The following is a 23623-nucleotide window of genomic DNA, read 5'->3' as shown; positions in this document are numbered from 1 at the left end:
CCCTTTAATTACACATCGGAGAGTGGCACACCTGTTGGGATTAATGTCAAGATCCCCAAGGAAACGAGACACAACATCTCAATATGTTCAAACTCCAGAAACAAAAAGATATTTCAAACTGTTTATATCCACATTAATCTGCGACATCTTCTGTCTTTATAATCTATTAATCCTGATTTGTCCGCTTCATGTACTATGTTAACTCATTTCAATTAATGTGCATGCCTTGTTTTAAACATGCTCAAATGTTACTAGTACATGTAACCAAAGACAAGTCAAAATATTAGCACAACTCCAGCTAGTAAAGTATCACAATTTATGCTCATTTAGGTGCCTAGTCCTGTAGACTTCTACTCACTGGCCAAATACTATTCTCATTTACAGGCATGTAAATCCAGGGTCACTAAATTGACTTTACTTTTGTTCTAGTATAACACCAGAGTAACTGAGTGCAGAATTTCACCGCATGTGAATAATTCTTATTCACAAAAATAGTCCCATTGCCTTCAACATAGTACGCCACTGACATTATCAGGAGTACTAACATGAGTTAGGATTACTCGTGAATTTGGGAATGCAGGATTAGATCCCGAAGGTGACATTTCGAAGTCAAAGGCAAACTACTTCTGGACGAACCTCAAGAACTTCAAGATACAGGATACTGAATGGTTGATTGCTCATCAACTTAACAAATTCAAGACCAGCAGACAGACATGCTGGCTTTCTCTCAGTTCATGTAAGAGCACTCTTCCAATGGCAACTTCAAACTCCTCACATAGGTGAACTGCGTTACATACTTTTCAAATTCCTCACATGGGCCAATCATAGCTATAAGGGATAGCTCTGCTTAACTGCAAACAGTGGGCCTGATTCTGATATCACGTACATTGGTATCAATCAAGAGTAACTCCAATGAAATACATGGGCCAGATTCTCTAGCAAGATCCATCTCCCTTTGACCAATCCTCCGGTGTAAGGATATTGGGAAAATGTTGGGGTAGGATGGAACATAGCCAGAGCATTGCTACCTTTTGACAATCCTTGGCTGGCAGTTGCCCCTTTGGGACCACTTGCAGTCTAATCTATGCTGAGACTCTACTAGAACTACCCGCAGAATCAAGGAGCCACAACCAGCTCTTTTGTGTCTCCTTTTCTCCCCTATCCAGCAAATGTGTAAAACCAGCAAGAGCACAGAATCAAGTCCAGTATTTCTCCATCCCCACAAAGGAGGATACAAACAAAAGAGGAAATATTCCAACAAGAACCGGGGTTGCTTGATGAGATCTCATTCTCAGGAAACATTTTGTCTAATCCTGTCCCTAACTCGATATCCAGAAGCCCACCGGCACACACTGATTCAGAATCAAGTTAGTTCTTTGGTAACATTCTTTCAAACTCTTTACTTGGTACTGCAAATAAAATAAACTGTGCATATGTTTGGAAATCAACCACTTGGAAGTCTAAATTCATACATGAAAGATTTTCTTCTTCACAGTATTCTTGAAAAATTATACATATTTTAAGGGAACAAGTGAAGTTGAACCAACTGTTGTAGTCACCAGATTTTTAAGTGCCTCTTTACATTACCAACTGAACAGCAACAGCAACAAAATCTGTGCAATTTTCAAAGTTTCCCCACATATGCTCCACTTAAGCAGAATACAGTGTTTTTAAATAAGACATGATATGATACTGAGGGTACAGTAGAGCAGAATACAACATACTTTCAGGAATGGATCTTATTCTATGCAAACACACAATGAGTATGTCTTCATTCCTGAGTTAGCCCAGATGATTGGCACTTGGGTAAGCTTACACCAGGAGTGAGCAGACACAGTGCAAAAACCTACCCAAATTACTGTATTCTCACCTGTCTCATTCTCCCCAGTGTATGGTACTAGGACTTCTGGGGGCATTTCCCATGATTATTTGTGCTTCAGTAAGCTGGCTCATTCTGTGATTCTTTCCCAGGGAATTGTGATAAGCCTTGTCTGTACCTCTGCGCACATGGGAGTAATTGTGGAGGACTTGTGAAGACTTTGGAGGACCATCAGATCTTGAGTTGTTTAAAGTCATTCCAGTCTCACTTGCATGACAATACATTTTTTCTCCCTCAAGCAAAAATGCTTTTCCATCTTTAAGCAGCTGCCTCCAGTTGTAACACATGCTCACTGAATCAAAGGATTTACTGGAACATTGCAAATAACTATAGCACAAGATGGGTGAGGTAATAATTTTTATTGGACCAACTTCTGTTGGTGAGAGATACACACTTTTGAGCTTATACAGTTCTTCAGGTCCGGAAAATATGCTCAGAGTGTCACAGCTAAATACAAGGCAGAACAGTTTCTTTAGCATAAGTAGTTAGCATATATTTCAAGGGACCATTCAAGAAGAAGTGGCCAGTTAACATCCTCGCAGTCATAGGAACCTTTTACTTTCTTCCCAAGACGCACAAACAAGGAAACAAGGGAACACAGGCAGACCCATCATATGTAGCCACAACACTTTTACTGAAAGACTATCAGGACTCATAGAAACCGTCCTCAAATCACTCACCGCATAAAGGACCAGCTTCCTCCAGACACAACCGACTTCCTCCAGAAACTCTGTAACATTATCAAACTCCCTCAGAACACTATCCTTGTCACCAGGGATGTAACTTCCCTATACACCAACAAGGATGGCATTGCTGCCAGCCTAAAATATCTATAAGACAAGGGACAACACTCAGATATCCATCCAAACACATTGCCAAACTCATCCTCATCCATAACAACTTTATATTCAACAAAAAACACGTTGTCCAAACTATGGGAACAGCCAGGAGTACTAAGATGGCTCCCCAGTATGCCAACCTCTTCATGGGCCACCTCAAGGGAGAATTTCTGGACAAATGCACCACAAAACCAATGAGATACCTGAGTTACATATATGATATTTTCATCTGGACAGACGACTTGAACTCCTTCACAGATTTCCAACACAAATTCAATAACCACTGTCCATCCATCAAACTCTCTCTAGAACACTCCCACAGTAGCAACACCTTCCTAGACACCACAATCAGCTTCAATAATGGAACCCTACAGGCAACTATATACAAGAAATCAGGGATCACCACACCTACCATCATAGTTCCAGTAACCACCCCAAACACACCAAGACATCTGTTATCTACAGCCAGGCACTCAGATACCTCAGAATATGCCCGCAGGAGAAAGCCCAGGCTACACACCTTAACATACTTAAAACCACCTTCACCAAACAAGGACACTCCACCAGAGGAGTGGATCACATCATGGAGCAGCCACCCCAAATACCCCAAGAGAACCTGCTTCAATTCAGAAGTAAAACCCACTCCAACTGCACTCTCCTAGCTGTCACCTACCACCCCACATATGATACCTCATATGAGTTCCATAAACAATTACAACCCATACTTGATTGGGACCACATCCTGAAAAAAATCTTTTCTGAACCCCCTCTTCTGGCCTTCAGACAACCCCCCAAACTCTCCAAGATCACTTATCAGAACCAAGCTCTCCATAGACTAGAACACACAAACTCAAAATGGCACCAGACACTGCCATAGCAACAGATGAAAAATCTGTAGAAATATCTCCACTGCTATGACGATCAATACCCCCACATTCAAGATCCATGGGTCCTACACTTGCCTATCATGACATGCATCCAGTGCACTAAATGCCCCAATTACAACTATGTGGATGAAACCAGAAAATCACTATGCTCTCCAATGAACTGATGCAGAGAAATGATAAAAGACAAAAATGCCATATTACCTGTGGGTGAACACTTTTCATACAGCAGCCACTCCACATCTGACTTCTCAATATTCATCTTGCACAACACTTTCAAAAGGGAAGACTGGGAACCACGGCCACTGGGAGCTGCAGGGGGCCGTGCCTGCGGATCATCAACAATTAGCAAAATGTCTCGCGGGCCCAAATTCTGTGGCCTGCGTTGTGCAGGAGGTCAGACTAGATGATCATAATGGTCCCTTCTGACCTAAATATCTATGGATCAGATTACCTTGATGGGCCACATGTGGCCCCCGGGCTGCAGTTTGCCCACCACTGATCTAGAACCACTAACTCCCCCTCCTTTTTTCTCCCCTTCTTCTTCCCTATGACTGCAGAGGTGTTAACTGGCCACATCACCTAGAATGGTCCATTGAAATATGTGTTAATTACTTATGCTAAACAGTCTGTTCCAACTTGTATTTAGCTGTGACACTCTGAGTACCTTTACCAGACCCGAAGAAGAGCTTTGTGTAAGAAAAAAAAAAAAAGCTCGTCTCTCTCATCAGCAGAAAGAAAAGGAGTACTTGTGGCACCTTAGAGACTAACAAATTTAAGGTGCCACAAATATTCCTTTTCTTTTTGCGAATACAGACTAACACGGCTGCTACTCTGAAACCTGTCATCAGCAGAAGTGGTCCGATAAAAGATATTACCTCATCCACGTTGTCTTTCTAATATCCTGGGACCAACACAGCTACTACACTGCATACAACTCTACCACAAACAGGCAGGACTAAAACTTCCTACTAACAACAACAACAACAACAACTTAACATTAAGATACAGCACCATCTATTGGTGGAGGTGCTGTCTACACTGATCATTACAGTTCCTCAGATTTGTAGAACTCTGCTTTTTTTAGTAAAAGTGCAAGGATATGTATGTAGTGGACATCACACCACTATATTGCACCATTAATGTCCACTGATATGCAAATCTTTTCAATTTCAACACAAGACTTAGGCCTTGTCTACGCAACAAAATTGCACCAGTCTAATGTAAATTAGGTTTTAAACTGCTTTAGTTAAATGGTGCGAACCCCTATACGGACATTCATTTTGGTTTAAGAGTGGCTTATTTCGGTTTAGCTTAAACAGATTCCTAACTGATTTAAACTTAAACCAATAAAAACCTGTTCAAACCAAATGAAAAGTGTTTACACAGACTTTTGCACTAGTTTAACTACATCATCACACCTTTAGTTAAACTAGTGCAATTTTCTCATGCCGTAAGCATATTAAACTGGGTTTACAGAATCTCTAAAAAAATGTACACACACTTCTTGGCAAAATACCAATCAATAAGGAATGCATACTAAGCAGAGACTCCTTACTTTTGGAAGAGAAGCTCTGGATCCTGAACTCTGAGTAGTCATTGTCAAGACAGTAGTGATGCCCAGAGCGACTCTGGCTGGAGCAGCATCCATGTTGATCCAGAAAGAAACCCAGGACAAAATGACGATCAGCAGGCTAGGAATGTACATCTGGATTAAATAGTATCCCATCTGACGTTCCAAATGAAACTTGACTTCAATGCATGTAAACTTTCCTAGAACATGAAATTGCTTTTATAAATGTTTTTGCACATTTTGTCTTATTTTATGAGCATAAATTAGCTTCCTGACCTCAGGCATATATAGATTTCACAGCATGCTATCATAAAGTCTTAGCTCTAAAAGCAGAGGCCCCAATATACAAACATTGTTCTGGTTTAACTTTTTGGTAACATTGTAGTTTGGTAGATTTGACATTATAATGTTCACTTGAAACAGAGGCCATTTATTTTTGTGACTGAATCTTATTACTTTGCGTAATCACTTTACAAGAGGTCTAGTCCCCTAAAAAAAAAAACTTTTTAAACAAATGAGTCCCATTCTCCTTTGGTTGGGTGGGCCTCACCTCATCCAGAGGTTCTCTCTCTCCATCTAACCAGTAGACCAGTCATTTGCCTGCATCTAAGTATGTTGGACTTGCTTCATCCTTAATAAACAAAATGTTATTGGTACACTTATTGGGGCTGAAGAAGAAGCTGTTAAAAGTAGACACTCAGATGTGGGTAGGGGACTGGTTTTTTGGCTGAACAGATGGTGCTGGAGAGCATTATCTCACCAGGAACTGGTTGAATGGTCAAATACAATACAGAGGGCATTAGTGTACCCTAGTTACTCAAGAATTCTGTTTCCCGAAGTCCTATGGATCTAAAAGGGCTGAATGCCAGGCAATGAGATGGAGGGCAGGAAAATGGCAGGGGAAGATTGCAGCTGAATAATATTGCTGTTCTTTCACAAATTAAAATTAAAACTATAATATTATGTGAACATTTAGCAGAGAAAAATTGTATAGTTTTCTGTGCTAGGTCCCAACTAAATAATTTGAATAGGTTGATAACTTCAAACTTCAGCCACTTCAATCAACTGGTAACAGGAATCACCTGACATCCACAGGTAATTCTGCTTACTTTTCATGCATGTGAACAGCAACCGTTTCTCAGTATTATCAATAATTATAAGAACAACATGTGTGTCCAGTTCTCCCCAGTGCTGGAAACCCCAAAATAAGGAAACTCCATGTGCCTCCTTTTACAGAGTTCTCTATGGAATGTTTCTCAGAGGGAAGGCAGTATTTGTCCCCTTCAGAGCAACCACACTTTTCAACTCTCCAAACTTGCAGTTCTGAGGGTATTTTCTGGAGACAAAAGCCATTCATATGTAAGGGGCCTTTCAGAATGCACACTGCTTCTCAGCATGCTCTGCCATGCTGTCAAGGCTTTCTTTGCTGACCACTGCCCCCAAATCTTTCCCCTGGGCTGGAACTGCCACACCATGGATACAAGGTATTATCCTATGCAGGGAATCCCCATGGGCTTGCTAGGAAGCTGCTGATCAGAGATTACTCATCCCTCCCCACTCCAGCCTGTCTTCTCCCATATTCCACAGAGCAGAATTTCAACCCTTTCCACAGCTCTTGGGGACAGTGAACCACTGGGTTTTCATCCCCTGACATTCTGAGCCATAGAAATTAGAAGCAATTTTTAAGCTGCATTGGGGTTTTTTTTTAAAACCAAACAACTAAAAAAATTAAACAGTAGTTTCGTTTAATAAAAAACAATGTAACATTAACTGACGGATTGGGGCTGAACTGCTCACGTCCTGTCATTTCACTGAATGAAAAAATATAATGGATGCAACCAGACTGGCTCTCCTGCTGACACAAAGAAATACCTCTTTTAGATGGGAAGGATTTATATTTCAATCCAGCAGCTACCAAGAAAACCATTCATAAAAATCTCTGAACACTATCTGCATATCATAGACTCCAAATACCCAAACTTGTCTTTGGGTAAACTTCCCAGGGGCAGCGATTCTGCCACCAAGTGTGTCCAGAGGTGGTGGATAGTGGAACGGTTTTTAGATATGGACATATAAGTAGGGAAAACTGTTAAATAAGCAGACATTGACAATTTGATGCCAGTACTAACAGCGCGTGGTGGATGACACTGCTGCCCCTACAAAATGCCACAAAAGTCCAAAGACGGTGCTGTGACATGGTGAGCTTAATCAAGTATGCCCACAAAGAATAGATGAAAAATTCATGGCAGCAACAAAAAGACTTCTGTGACGCTGGCAGACCAAGTCACGTTAGGGTGTATTCAGGCCAATTCACTTGTGTATGAGCAGAGGTGAAAGCGATTGTTAAATGTATAATGACAGGTTTCAGAGTAGCAGCCGTGTTAGTCTGTATTTGCAAAAAGAAAAGGAGAACTTGTGGCACCTTAGAGACTAATGCTCAAACAAATTTATTAGTCTCTAAGGTCCACAAGTACTCCTTTTCTTTTTGTTAAATGTATAAGTGTTTTAGGTGTTAAAACTTCCTAAAATGAATAGGATGTTAAATGTATTGTTTTTACTTATCTGTGTCCGGTCATAAGGTAATAGCAAGCATTTACATTGTAAATACCCTTGTAACTAAATAACTCATCATACATCAAAGAAGCCTTGTAGAATGCTAATGAAGGACTTTATCAGAAAAAAGTGTTAATTCCAAATCAAATGGCCATTGTGTGTGATGCCTGGAGGTCAGAGACTCAAAGTGCATTCCTCATTCACTCATCAAAAGAAAAGCCCACATGGGTAGAGAGAGTGTCAGCTTGTTTTCTGTGAGAAGAAGCTATAGGAAGTGATTCAAAGAAAGATTCTTCACCTCTGGACTGTTTGGACTCCTACAGGGAAGCGTACCAGATGCAAAGTGGAGATCCCCAGAAACAATCTAGGTACCCTGAAAAGATTTGTGGGAAACTGGCAGTTTTTTACATCATTGCCAACATTTGGAATTACAAACTGTGATTCACCTAGATATATATATTTTACCTGCTTTAACCTCTCAATAACTCATTTTTTCCTCAGCTAATAAACCTTTAGTTAGTTTACTATAGAATTGGCTGGCAGCGTTATCTTTGGTGTAAGATCCAGAGTACCAATGGATCTGGGGTATGTGACTGGTACCTTGGGACTGGGAGCAACCTGATGTGGTGTGATTCTTGGTTTAAGTGACCATTATCACAAAGTCCAGTTTGTCTGGATGGCAAGATAGACTGGAGAGTCTGCGGGGACTGTCTGTGACTCCATGGTAAGACTGGAATAGTGATCCAGAAGTTCAAATTTGCTACTGGCTTGATGAAATCTAATTACAGAATACACCACCAGTGTGGGGTGTCTGCCCTGTTTTCTGACAGTCTGCACTCACTTTTCTGAGCCATTCCAGACAATGTGACAACTTCAGAATGGAAAAGTACTAGATTATGATAGAATTCTGGCTGAATTGTTAAAAAGCACAGAAGATGGAGGCTTGAAAGCCCTGTCAGAGGTAATAAAGAATATATTTGAGAGAAGAGATTTGTCAGAAGATTTTACAATTTCACTGTGTACCCAAATCCCCCAAAAGAAAAACACTATGGATTGTAAAGACTACAGAACAACCAGCCTAATAGTGCATGCCTCTAAGATTCTTTTGCGAGTTGTTCAAGACCAAATACAAGGAGAGATAGATAAGGAAATAAGTGAACAACAATATAGTTTCAAACTTGAAAGGGCGTGATAAATGTCGACTTAAAGCTCATATTAGAAATATCAAGTGAAACAGGGAAAAAAATACACTTGCGTTTTATTGATTTCCAAACAGCATTTGACAAAATCTACTACTATAAATTTATCAACATATTAAGATCTGTTGGGATTGATTGATATGGACTCCAAATAATAAAACAATTTTACTGGAATCAGAAGGCGGTTATAATGGGAGATGAAAACGAAAATCTAATGGAGATTCAGAGAGGAGTGCGGCAAGGTTATATAATGTTACTGACTTCATTCAACATTTATAGTGAGTGTTTGATTAAATTAATTGAAGAAACAGAAGAAGGTATTAAGATGAATGAAAATGGGTGAATAACATTCACTGTGAAGATGACACAGTGTTGCTGGCTGATTCAGAAGGTCCAATGAAGTTAGTGGAGATTATTTATAAATATGTCAAAGAATATGGGCTAGAGTTGAATGTAGACAAGACAAAATCTGTGGTGGGATGCAAGGATCCTGGGAAAACACACAAGATACCAGTGAACAACACAGCCATACAGATAGTAAAAAATGATTGGTACATCAGAAACATCATTACAGAAGTTGGAAGATAAGATACTGAAGTCAGCACCAGAACAGCAAGAGCAAAGGGGACATTATGGAAGAACAAACATCTGAAGAGAAGGGACATAAATCTGAAGATTAATTCTGACTCTTAAAAACTTATATTTGGTCTGTGTTAAATTATGGCTGTGAAACATGGACATTCAAACAATTGATAATGAAGAAACTGCAATCCTTCAAATTATGGTATTATAGAAGAATTATGAAAATATCATGGCAAGACCACATAACCAAGGAAAAAGTATTGGAGATTATCAGAATTTAGCAAACACTAGTCAGTGATTTTATGGGAAAAAACTGATTTTCAGGGCACTTTTTAAGAGGTTCAGAGGGTGACGCATATTTATAGGCACTGGAATTGAAAGTTAATGGCAGGAGAACATGAAGAAGAAAAACATTATCTGGAATGGACAATGTGATATTCTGAGTGGATCAAAAGAACTATTAATCCACAAATAGATTAGCAGAGAATCATACAGAATAGGCTACCACTGTTGCAAACCTCTAGTAATAGAAGAAGGAACATAAGAAGAAGGAACAACCAAATCCAAACTCCAACAGAGCAATTCCTGCTCCGGACACAAGGTATGAAGCACAGGCATTTAACATTTTTAAAGGGAAAGTACTGACAAAATATTACATTTTCCAACATTTTTACTGTTCTCAGCCTTCCTGCTTTGCCTAAACCCCTGCTTTCAAACAGGGCACCTAATAAATGAGATCTGTTACAAAACTGCTTGTGGATACCAGTAGAAGTAATAACTAATGGAAAAATTAGAAGAACACTCACCGGTGTTGTAGTGTTTTGTGCAATAACCAAGTTCCTTGTCTTCTTTCAAAATAAATTGTGGCAGGGTTAAGCCTTCGGCAACTTGCACTGGACCATCACTTAGCCACTCAAATATCAGATCATTCATAGTGTACCCAACTAGAGTAAACAAATCGCAGTTCATTAGATAATCAGATGGAAACAAATTATGATTCAGGAAATATCGTCACTTTTGAATGTGCAGACTTCAATACAAGCATTTCCAGTTGATCCAGGAGCTGAACTACATTGACTACAGTTATCATCAAAACTTTGAAATAGCATCAAATATGTAATTGTACTAGAGGCAAAATATTCAACTAAAACCTCAAAAGTGCGGCATATCTGCTTTGGTTTATTTCTAATAAAAAGTCAATGTTAATAGCCCGTCAAGGATATTAATGTTCGCAGCACAAATTATATTTCACTGTAGCAATGTATCAGTTTCTGTACTTTGTTTTATTTTCGTCACTCTGGTTACAGAATTCTTGCACTCTACCAACATGAGTATTTCTAGATTACAATATGTTGGATGTTATAAATAACAAAATTGAACGACTTCTATAATTCGTTGAAACTCAGCATAGAGAAATACACAGCAGAAAGAGAAAAGCGGAGAACAGAGTGGACAATGCAGAGAAAAAAAAGAGTGAAAATGCAAAAGGACAGTCACTTAAAACACTCCCAGCTCCTGTTTCACTCTAGTGATACAGCAGCCCCGTGTCTCACTATGCAGATTACGGATTGCAGAGACTTTCTGGAGTGATGATCGCCGCTGTAAGGCACAATAGTGAAGCTGTGAAATTTCATTTTAAAAAACACAGTTCTTCACTAGGTAAGTCAGCTGGTTACTCACAGCTTTCTAGTTGCATTGTACAAGTCTGCACATCCATCGGAAAATTCTTCAAGTCCATTGGACACGATAAGGTTAATGTTAGCCTAAATATGGGCAAGAAAGGAAACTACTGTTAGAAATCTTTGCAAGTTATATCCTAAGCACAACATTTATAATCCAACAATGTTTAAAGTGATGCAGGCAAGCTTTAGAGGCCCAGAGGTTTAGTCTTTCGCCCCATCCTCTTCGTGATTTGGGATGAGTCCTGCACTCGTGTTAGAATTCTAGCTTCTAAGACAGAGTGCCCATAAGCAAGCAGGATGCTCATTGATTGCAGTGGCTTAGGAGCCCAGAGCAGCAGGGGCTGCAGAAAGACAGTGGGATATGCCAATGTGTTATTGTGCAATCTGTATGTTTTCTGTATACCAATGAAACCAAACAATGCAGCATCTTGAGTTATAGATCATCCCCGCTAGGATTTGAACTCTTGTAGCCTCTGTTCTAGGGAGTGGGGGAGCAAATGGTGAAAACACAATCACAGGGATATTTTAAAACAGACAGTGTAATGCATATAAAGTGAATGCTGAGCCCATCATCCTTGCCACAGACCTTTGAAAAACAAAAAGGTAGTAAAGGCTAAATCTGCAACATTAGACATTGAATGCAAAAGTTAAAAGACAAGCATAGACAGGAAAAGTAAGCTTAAAGGAACTTTGTCAACTCTGAATTTTTTTGACTTACTACTGCTACAAGTAACACTTAAGAATACTCTAATTGAGAGACTTTTTAAATTTTCTCATATTTTTTAGTTTACTTTTTGCATTTGACAGGACTTTGTTTACAATCAGTTTCACGAGTTTCCCCTGTACAGTCAGTCGGTTTCCTCTGTGCAGGGAGAGAAAAACATTTGTACCAAAATAAGAAAATGTGACGATAAAATCATAAAAACGAGCAGGAGGACTCATATACAGGTGTAGTAACCAAAATGACTTATATCATATTAAAAAAAAAAACCTGATTAGATTTAAAGATACCATGCCTTCAAGCTATGTTGCCATCATTCTTACCACCAAAATGAATATTATTGTTATGGATGTCTGATCATTTTAAGCTGTAGTTATCTCTGAGACATTATTTAAGATTTATATTGCAGCAGAATCCAGAGGCTCCAATCAGATTCAGGCCGCCTCCATTGGCCTAGGTTCTGTACAAAAATATAGAAAGAGTCTATTACACCTGTATACCTGGTCCACTCCAGGAGTTCCCAGCCTCTCAGGTCTCCTACCATCATCTGTCTATGGGAAGGGACCCTCATCCCATTCCCTTCTGACTGGGTGTTTTAAGGCTGCACAGCTCCCTACCTTAAACTATGCTATCTCCTGCAAGCCAGTCTGCAAGCCAGTGCCTTTGTTTTGCCTTCTCTCACAGAGCTATGAGCAGTGTATTGCCAGCAGTTACCAGTAACTCCACAGCTCTTTGTACGCAAGCGCATCTATTCTTAAGGTAAAAGCATTACACAGAAAACATATAAAAACAATGAAAATTCCTATGCACACGCTAAAAGATAACCAGAGGTCCCCAATCAGTCTTACAGGGCCTAGTAAGACCTTCCGCGAGGTCTGGAAGAAGGTCCTGTCCTTTTGCTGGACCAGAGAAAAGGTCCTGAGTCAGTTTAAACCTAGCCTTTATATCAAAAGCCCTTTCACTGTCTCTTGGTCTCTGGAAAACTCAGTTTGAACACGTATATGGAAGCCTCCCCAGAGGGTGGTATCTCTCTAGACATGTTTACAAACTAAGCGATTCACCCTAATCACCCTGGCCTGTTTTGGTTACTGGAAGAACTGGGGTTCATAGAGACAGTCCTTATCCCATGGAACTCACAATCTTATCTACTCACTTCAACTACCAAACAAAGAGTGGCATCTGAGCATCACTGTTGGTGGGCCTTGTGAATAGGTGGATTTTAAGTGATTTGAAGATGGACAGGGCTTGGCATTAAAAATATATATATACTGGCATTTAAAAATATTGGCATTTCAAAAACTATATTATTTGAGGTAAATAAGAAGAAAACAAGAAAACAAGAAAACAAACCCAAAAAATCCACAAAAGTGTCTGCAGTAAATCTACTGTACTATAACATGCCATCAGTAGATTGGTTAGCTATCACACCTACAGTTGGGTAAAATTTAAAACAAATGCATGTTGAATATCTTTGTGCCCCTTTTATGCATGCTTTTCAGAAGTATTTTTATGAACGAGCGTTTACTTGTGAGAATGCTCACAAAAATAAAATGTTAAGCTTGTATGTTTGAATATTTCCTGAAAATGTATTTTAAATTGTATCACTACTGATTTTATACAAAAATTAATTTTATATCTGAATATACAGCTTGAAATTTGTACCATTGTTGATTAGTTACAGAAGTCCTCCAATCATAGAACAGACCCAGTACAGCATAATTTAAATAACATGGCATGAATTTTTAATGTTCATGAATGGTTCATTGCAAACAATCTGCAGACCAAGAATTATTCACTGAAGAAATTAGTGATCAATTTCAAACAGAAATTCAAGAATTTCAGAAAAAAATTCCTAGGAGAATTCTGATAGCAAAGAGGCAAAATTCATGAAATACATTTTTCATTACAAATTAGTCTCCTAGTTCTAATCAATCCAATACCTTGCTTAGGGCCTATACCAACGTTCACTGAAGTCACTGAAGACTTTCAATTGACTTCAATGAGATCAGGCCTGTAGATCAGTATTTAAACATTATGGTGGTGGGTGCTACAGAAAACCAATGGAAGATATTTCTACCAAATGAAGAGTCAAATAGGATATGAATGAAAAATATCAGAAGGAACTAATTCAATCCATGTCTCTTGAAAAAGATGAGGCTCGTCATCAAGAAAACTTCGTTTGTAGAAATATAGTTGTAATGGTACAGTGTTTTGTTCACTAAAATAGTTGTCTATTACCCACAAACTTCCTTGGCTTCCCAGGGTATGTCTACATTGCAATTAAAATCCTACGGCTAGTCCATACCTGCTGAATCGGTCTCAAAGGGCTCAGGCTAAGGGGCTGTTTAATTGCAGTGTAGACATTTGGGCTTGGGCTAGAGTCCAAGCTCTGGGACTCTCCCACATCACAGAGTCCCAGAGCTTGGGCTCCAGCCTGAGCCTGAACGTCTACACGGCAATTAAATAGCCCCTTATTCCGAGCCCTGCAAACCTGAGTCAGGCACATTAATATGAAAAATCCAATAATAGCAAAATATTTAAAACTAGTCAGAGTATTTCAATGGATCATCTTCCAATCTCCCTATCTAATCTTGCAGTTTTGTACCCTAATGCAGTAGTTGATCTCCTAAAGTTAATACATATGAATGAATGAATGAATGAATGAATCCTTTTTATGCAGCATAGGGATTTAAACTTTAGGAGATCAAATACTAGAGTAATATATATATATATTTTACTTCCTCTGATTTTCCGACAGTACTAGACAAATACTTCAAGCTACATATGGCGTATAACTGATATACATATGGAGTGTACCTGGTAAATGGTGAGCTATGCAAAACTAAAATCAAGAACTGTTAGTACATGGATTCAATCTTTTAAGGAATTATATGTACAGTACATAATTCAAATAAAAGCCTTTCTTACTCTGTTGGCAGTATAATAGAATATCTAACTTTAATTAGGATTTAACAGATTGCTAATCTATAGCAAACATTAAACTACTGACTAAACTACTTCATATTTTTAAGGAGCTAACTTTTGATTAGCCTGATGTGCTATGGCTCACAGCCAAAATCCCATTTGATCTAAAAGACAAATCTCATACAGGCATGGAATATTGATCCTGCAAGAAAAAAGGACCCCTAGAACTCAGAATATGATATCATATATGACTTTGAGAAAAAGGGATAATGGCATTTTCATTTTTTACCCTGAAAATGTAGTGGTTTGCAAATAGATTTGAGGATTGCAGCTTCTTTACACAGTGTATCCAATGACAAATAAGTACATTAAAACAGAATGTTTACCACTTCACATGATTTATTTTTAAAGAGGTATTCCTTATACTTAGAATGGGAGAAATAGAAAATAATGTGGTAAATGGAAATACTGCAGGAGAGAAATGTACAGTTTTTATCTGCACCCTCTTTATCTCCAAAAAGTGGGGTTCTCTCAGAACGTCATGTAGCACAGACATTTTTCTATCTGCTTGACTTTTTGGGGTGTGTCATATCCTGAGTAGCACAACAGTGCAAATTAATGCCTAGAATGAAGACCCCTTGCTCACCTTGATGAGCATATACACTAGTTGTTCCATTGAAGACACTGAGATTACTCAGGTGAATAAGTGCTCAATCAGGCCTTAAAAGAACAGTATTATCTTACTAGGCTTGATCCAAACCCCCCTGGAACCAATGGGAGTCTTTCCATTGACTTCAGCGAGCTTTGGAAAGCCTGTAATGGTCAAATCTGTTCAATGTCAGCTCACATAGCAAAAATAACCACATTTCAAATCCTAACATATCACAATAAGATAATTACTAGTTTATTAGTGGATACTATTGCACCTTCACTGGAAGAAGGTTGTTCCAGAAATGACAATACAGCACGGCAGGTCAGTTTGTTTAAACAAAACAGAATAATGTCTGTGCACATGTAGGAGGAGGATGTGCTAGTATATATCTGCATGTGTTGACTGCAATTTTGATCATTTGTATTTCTACTTGGTCACTGTGGTGTATATTATATCACTGGTTTATACTGAAGTAAACTAATCCTGTAGCATCAGGGATATCTGGAGGCATGGGCATGAGTGGAAGCAGAGAGCCCAGGACCTTCCTATGGCCCCTGCATCATAACGGTGGGGCAGCTGGGCCAAATTTGAATGATGCAGCAACTCTGTGTGCCAGCTTGCAATGCCACTCACTCAAATTTGGCCCAGCCACCCCCTGGTGCTGATGGAAGGGTGGACAGGCCAAATTTGAGTGGCACTGTACCCTCATGCATCTGCACAGCACCAAGTCCTTCAGCCACTGATGGTTAATTAGCATTATAATAAAATTTGCCTTTACTATAATTATATTTCTGCCACCTTCTTACTGGCTCTTTACATTACACATTATTTAAATTAACATCTGCACCAATGTCTATCAATATAGATAGCATTTTAATAAAACCCCCACAATTTTTAAAAATACTCATTAAACCTTGTTCAAACCAGATATAACCAACCAGCTATAACAGTAACATAAGCCTGGTTCATGTCCTTGCTAGCTCTTACTTTGCCATAACACTGTCTCCAACTTATCTCTAACTTTCTCATACTAGCAACTTCCATTGCCCGTAATCCTCTACACTTAGGCTAACTTAGGCCCTAAATCTAACTTCTACTTATTTCTTAACCCAAACCAACCTATAGGCTGCAAGAGGAGGAAGAGCTCTGGGCTAAGAAAATTCTGGTTGCTTCCCATCCGGAGCAATGAGCTAAGACCACATTGTCAAACAATCCAACACACCCAACAGCAGCTGCCTCACCTACAGCTGGCAAAAGGCAGCATCACTCCTCAGAAAGAACACTTTGTGTCATTTCTCATTGCCCCAGGCTCTCTCAAACTACTCCCACCTGCAACCTACCAGTGGGAAAGGGAACAATACTATTACCTCACTAATATGTGATAAAATACTAGCACAGAGTTAGCACAAAGACAGTGAGGGTAATATGATATAAGGACCCAGATATACAAGCAGATATGTACAGCAATGTGGCCAACTCCCACGATTTTATCACAAGTCTCGCAATTTTGGATGTTTTTTCTTAAAGCCCTGTCAAGGTTCCTTCCCCACTCTGAACTCTAGGGTACAGATGTGGAGACCTGCATGAAAGACCCCCTAAGCTTATTCTTACCAGTTTAGGTTAAAAACTTCCCCAAGGTACAAACTTTGCCTTGTCCTTGAACCGTATGCTGCCACCACCAAGCGTGTTACACAAAGAACAGGGAAAGAGCCCACTTGGAGACATCTTCCCCCAAAATATACCCCCAAAGCCCTACACCCCCTTTCCTGGGGAAGGCTTCATAAGAATCCTCACCAATTTGTACAGGTGAACACAGACCCAAACCCTTGGATCTTAAGAACAATGAAAAATCAATCAGGTTCTTAAAAGAAGAATTTTAATTAAAGAAAAGGTAAAAGAAGCACCTCTGTAAAATCAGGATGGTAAATACCTTACAGGGTAATCAGATTCAAAACTTAGAGAATCCCTCTAGGCAAAACCTTAAGTTACAAAAAGACACAAAAACAGGAATATACATTCCCTCCAGCACAGCTTATTTTACCAGCCATTAAACAAAAGGAAATCTAATGCATTTCTAGCTTTATTACTTACTAACTAACAATTGTAAGGCTGCATTCCTGATCTGTTCCTGGCAAAAGCATCACACAGACAGACAGACCCTTTGTTCCCCCCCCTCCAGCTTTGAAAGCAACTTGTCTCCTCATTGGTCATTTTGGGTCAGGTGCCAGCCAGGTTAGCTGAGCTTCTTAACCCTTTACAGGTAACAGGATGTTGCCTCTGGCCAGGAGGGATTTTATAGCACTGTATACAGACAGGTGGTTACCCTTCCCTTTATATTTATGACAAACCCCCAGTCCTGGAAGCAGGTGATTAAGTGAAAGCTGCAGCTTTTTTTTTTTTTTTTTTTTCAGAGTAAGTTTCTAGCCCTCAAGATTGCTGAGAAAAGCTTGAAAGTGTGATCCAAGTAAACCCAAACGATTCAGAGACCAGGCCAAGAAAAACAAACAAGTTCATTATGTTTTAAAAATCTCTTCATTTTTAAGCCCATCCCATGATTTGGGGCCTGACTCATGATCGTTGAATACTTGGGGATGGCAATACTGGTATTTGTATAATTTACTGGCAGTTCCCCCTTGCTTTCTAAAATGGAGCAGCCAACCTGCATGTTTTCTCATGTTTTCCAGAATTGCTGGATCCAGTTGTCACAGTACAAGGCAACTGCACCTGTATTTCCCCTCAGTGGTCCAGCCAGGGCACCCACCCTCAGGCTTCCAGATCTCCAGTTGCTGCCTCTCTTGAGTGGAGACCCACATCTCACTCCTTTCTGAGCAGAGTATATCCAGACTCCACAGTTCCCTGCCTTCACTATGTATTTCCCAGCACAGTCTGCCAAAACAGACCAGCGTGCTTTCTTTTCAGAGACTGATAACAAGGCGATTGCTGCAGATATAAGTTATCACACAGCACTTCCCGTGTAAGCCTACTTTATTCTCAAGGTAAAAGCACTACAGAGAAAACATATGAAAAACAATAAAAACCTATACACATGCTAATAAATTTACCAGGAACCCCAGCATGGATTCTGACAGGCCCAGTCCTTCCAACCTTACCCTAAGGATTGGGGCCCTCCATGAGCAGGGTCCTGTCTGTTTGCTGGATCAGGAAGAAGACCCTGAGTCCATCTAAAACCAGGTTATTTTCCCAAAAGTCTTTTCTTTGTCTGTTGGTCTCTGGGGAATCCAGTTTGAAATAATATGTGCATATCTATCCAAGAGGGATGGCTTCACAGGCTGATAACAAGGAAGTTTAGTAGCAACCCCACTTCTTACTAGAGAAGGTATATACAATGCCACAGCAACACATACACAATTACATTTTCAATACAATATACCCCAAAGGTATTAATCCTAATTCAATCAAGGTTATCTTAATTCCATAAGGTTTGTTCAGGATATGGTCAGTCTTTCACACCAGTTACTCTTTGATCCCTTTCACGTGCAACTTCATTTCTGAGATGTGGAGATGGAACAAAAACTGAGGCTTATGGAAAATATAGAGCATCCTCTATTGTGACAAAACACAAAATACAGACTGAAGCTTCCCATACTTCAGTTTCTCAGAATGTTCTGTCTACGCTTCCTTAGTGGTTCACAGGACTTCATTTTGGTTCACATATTGCTTAACAACCCAGTGACTGGACTGGAATGGTGTGGTAGGTTTTTCATTAATAGTGAAAAATTGCTTTGTATCTCATTTTTCATTGTAATGCAGTTTCTGTCTGTTGATACGCCATGCCAATGAATATAATGAGTTTCCAATTATCTCTCAGTCAATGCCATGAAATTAAGTTTGAGTATGATTTCATTTAATAGTTAAAATAATGTAACCCACCTGTTTCTTCTCCAAGAAGAATAAATTGCCATCTCTGATTTTTCTTGTGTTGTTTCTGGAACTGGATATTTACTCTACACCACTGTTTATTTGGTCTGGTTTTGTTTTCCTTCTGGCACCATGATCCTCTGTCCTAAGCAACATGTTTAAATACAACTGGCAGAAGGCAGTTACTCCTGAAAGCATGCATGATACAGGGACAGGATTTTTTGCATCACTCATTTAGAATCAGCCTCACGGCTACACCCTTTTACATTTCATCTTGCTACTTCTGTATTTACAGGGAGATCATTACCTGTGGTAGATGTCGCCATGGGTCACTGACAATTCAGTACAGAATTAACCATTGCCTATTAGAAACTCATGTACAGAGATGTGTATCTTGGCCTGCAACCAGTCAGCAGTATCCCATTAGCACATATTTCCATAACTAATTACCTGCCAATAATTTTTAACCTTATAATCAAGAACAACTCTATGTGTACAAATTATTCACAGGATATGCCAAAAAAATCAATTTTTATTAAAATGACACTATTTTTGATTGAGACAATGGGGGGGGGGGGGTGTAAAGGGGCATAAATTTGGGCTTTGCCAGGTAGCTACTAGTGTCAGGATCCTTAATTCACTTTAACTGTCTTATGATCAGAGAAGAGCAACCAGCTGGTGTCGTTAAAAAGCTAATTTTTCTTCAAGCAAAACTGTCTATGGGGTTTTGACAATAGCTGTGCTGCTTGCATAACAAACACTCATACTAGTCTTTAACATAATCAAACCAAGTATTCAGGGCCAATGGAAAGTTAGGAATATGACAAATGCAGTCAGATCCTCCATATAGATCTGGACACTGTAGAACGGGGGAGTGAGAATAATGAAGTCCATAGAGGGTGATGAAAGGGACCATCAACAAGCAAAAGAAAAGCGGAGAATTGTTTCAAGGGTGGAGGCAAATATCAGGAAAGAATCTGAGGTGGCTTAATAAAAGGAACCAAAAAGGGAAGAAGAAGAGAGCAAGGATGCGTGGGAAGAGTATTTGTGGACATCAGATTGTAGCAGAAGGACACCAGTTTCTGTCATTATGAAAATGGCTGACATCTCAGTTTTAAGTACAGTAAAACCTGCCAAGAGTGATCACTTACAGGAGTTAGCAAAAGTGGTCACTTGTAAGAGGTGGTCTCTCTTCAAAGGTTTGCACACCAGAGACCGATGGCATTCCAGGGCTTCTGCAAGTAGTTGCTCATGACAGGTGGTCTCTATCTTCAGAGGGGGTCTCTATGGCAGGTTTCACTAATTTGAAACCAGTGTTAATTTTTGTAATCAGGTTCATGTGAAGATGAATCTGGCAAAAATTTATCAAAATGATAAAAAGCATTTTAAGTGTGCCCACTGTATGAAGGTGCTCTACTTCCATGAGCATTTCTGCACTTTGTTATTCTCAGAATGTGCTTTCATTAATTCAGGAAGTTACTTTAAGCCCATATGGAGAGCTTTATGTTTTTTAAAAGTCATTGCATAGAACACTGAATTTTCATACAATTTTGCCTAAGGATAATGGAATTATTTTTCTTGTGCCAGATAAAAAGCGCCTGAAATTTCCCCAGAGGAAACAGGAGCCTATGCTATCAAAGCTTGGCTTCCAAGGGAAAATGCCACCTGGACAATATTATCATGGTAGGATTTGGTATAACCAATGAGATCAGAGAGGAGTGTTCACAACAGTCACTGCTTCTTATATAGCAAACAGTGGTGTTAGTCATAATAATGGCCTCTCTACTCCCACTCTCTGTTAATCTCCCATGACAAGACAATGCTGCTAGTGAAGTCAAAATCCTCTTAAATCCTAACATTGGATTATAAAATAAATTGAAGTAACCAAATGTAAGCACAGAGATTCATACCTTATTTTAGATCTATGGAATATTCTCTACAGCACACTAGACTATTCACATAGTATGTTCAGTTGGGCTGGACATTATAATTTAAGTACCACATGCCAAATCCTCAATTGGTGTAAACTGCCATAGCTCCATTAAAGTAAATGGAGCTGCACCATTTTACACCAACTAAGAATCTGACCCCAAGAGAATCTTGGAATGCTTATACCTAAACCAGCTGACAGTTTGTGCTGTGCTACCAGCTTCTATAGCTGCCAAACTAAAGAGCTCTCAGAGGTTATTTCAATCCAGTGCTGAAGTAATGCCCAGTGAATGTTACACATGACCAACATTCACACACACCCTATAGAGAACAGAAGGAACTATGTTGCCGTGCAGCCTCTGACTTTGTTCAGAACCACCCATGCCCTAGTTCCCTCCTAGTCCCTTGAACCTCCTTCCTGCGCCCAGAAGCTTTGGCACAGTAGATGACACCAGTCCCACTGCAGAAGGACCCTCTGCAGCTGCAGACGAAAGGTCTGGGTTTTCTTCTAATAGTGTCTATTGAAAAAATAATATTTAAAGTAAAATTCACCACCAGAGTAATGGATTTTATAATCTGGCTGATATTGCCTTCTCTCCCCTGGGGACAAATGTTGAGTCAGTTTTTTAGCCTTTGTATTTCCTTCATATAGGACAAAGGATACAGGTACAGAGGAGATTATTAAATGATTGCAGCTTCATTCATTGTGGCCACTGCATTTCCACTAGCACTGACTTGCCCACGTTGTAGTAGGAAATCTAAAATACTACAGTGCTAGAGACTGCTTTTGGCACTAAGTATCCTGTATGTTGTAATCTTTATTATTCATAATTATGCTTGGAAGGATTATATTTTTATGGGTAAATGTTGATAAATGTTGATTTCACTGTACACACCCAAAGTGATAAAAATATTTCCATTTATAATAGACATTTACAGAGAGGCAAAGGGAGAAAAATGTTGCTGGAGAACTTATTACAGTTCGATGTAAGGCTATTTATTATGTATATTTTGACATGTGATTTTCACAATTAGTGTTTTAACAGTTTTAAAGCTCTAACTTTTTGAATCTAAACTTTTACTATAAAAGAATCATTATTTTCTGTCCCCCATAAGTGCCCAGAACTGAACATTTAAAATCGATTAAAAATGCCTAAACCACATAATGTTGCTCAACTAGTGAAAATTTGAACAAATAAAATTAAAACAAATAGTGATATTTTCAATTGAAATTATAAAAAACAAAACTGAATTCTGCCAAGCCTACTCATGATAGAACCAGACCCATGGAGCAGTTTCTCCAGCACTCAGCACAATTGCCATGGTATGAAAGAGGAAAAGAACAAACAGGAAAAAAGAGTACAAAGAAAGAAGCTGTGGAATGAGAATTGATTGTGCTTTGGACTGTGATCTCCTGATTCGCACGAGATAAAGCAACTGGCGCATGGGCGTGTCACTCCAGAGGGATCGCCATTGGTACGAATATAGAGCAGCTCTTTCGGATGGGCAAGCCAGTGATGGCTTTTGGATGTTGCAACTAGCAATAGTAGCTGGTTTTTGCAGTATGGGGGGTACAGACGTAGGGTTCTGTTGCATCAATAGAAGGGAATCAACGAGCCCGATTCTTCTCCATGCCATGGGGTTTCAGCAGCATTATTCCTTTTTACACCCCTGACAGCGACACCATTTTCCCTATTAGATTCTCTTCCCTTCTCCATAATAACATTTTACAGTTGGATCAAGGTCAGGACATGACACCAGAAAGAGGCAATAACCTAAATAGCTACATCACATCCAGCACAATGAAGACAAACAAAATAGAGATAGCAAATCTGAAAATGGATGTAGCTATTTTGAAATATTTTGAGTACTTTCCTGGGCAGCTCCTCAATGGTATCTTATAACCAGAGCAAGGAGGATACAGGAGGAAGAATGGTAAATAGTTAAAACAAATCTCTTCCCCCACAGTTCTTTCCAAGGCAATTCCAAATAGCCCTTTACTAAATAATTCAAAAATCTCAAACATCTTCTCATATTTTTAAAGTGTGATGGTCTGCTTGATAATTTACTCTGGATGGAGAAGACTTCACCCAGTCTCTTAGGTCCTAGATTATGTGCATCACATTCTGCATCAAGTTGATATGGCTGAAATCACTTGGGTAACATGAACATGACAAAAGGGGCAGCTAGTGCGGCAAGGAAACCCATTTATTTAAGCAAAAGTCTTCAATCTCCTCTCACCCAGGTAAAATAAGCCCACGCTGGCTGGCTGTTACTAATAGTTTGAGCTAGCTGAGTAGTCAGAACTGCACTGATGGCCTTTTTA

At 39.3% G+C, this 23623-nt stretch overlaps 1 protein-coding gene across 4 annotated transcripts in view; it reads right to left on the bottom strand.

Moving 5' to 3' along the window:
- Positions 1–23623, bottom strand: part of GLRA2 (glycine receptor alpha 2) — a 162573-nt gene that overhangs the window by 91353 nt on the left and 47597 nt on the right. For all 4 annotated transcript variants that reach the window (XM_007070507.4, XM_007070506.4, XM_037900672.2 and 1 more), the window contains 3 exons: positions 11190–11272; positions 10316–10453; positions 5161–5375 (listed from right to left, as the gene is read on the bottom strand). In XM_007070507.4, the coding sequence (XP_007070569.2) occupies positions 5161–5375; positions 10316–10453; positions 11190–11272 (436 nt within the window). The remainder of the gene's footprint in view (positions 1–5160; positions 5376–10315; positions 10454–11189; positions 11273–23623) is intronic.

The sequence above is a fragment of the Chelonia mydas genome, chromosome 1, assembly GCF_015237465.2.
Source record: "Chelonia mydas isolate rCheMyd1 chromosome 1, rCheMyd1.pri.v2, whole genome shotgun sequence".
Classification (NCBI taxonomy): Eukaryota; Metazoa; Chordata; order Testudines; family Cheloniidae; genus Chelonia; species Chelonia mydas.
This window is presented reverse-complemented; position numbering and strand designations above follow the sequence as displayed.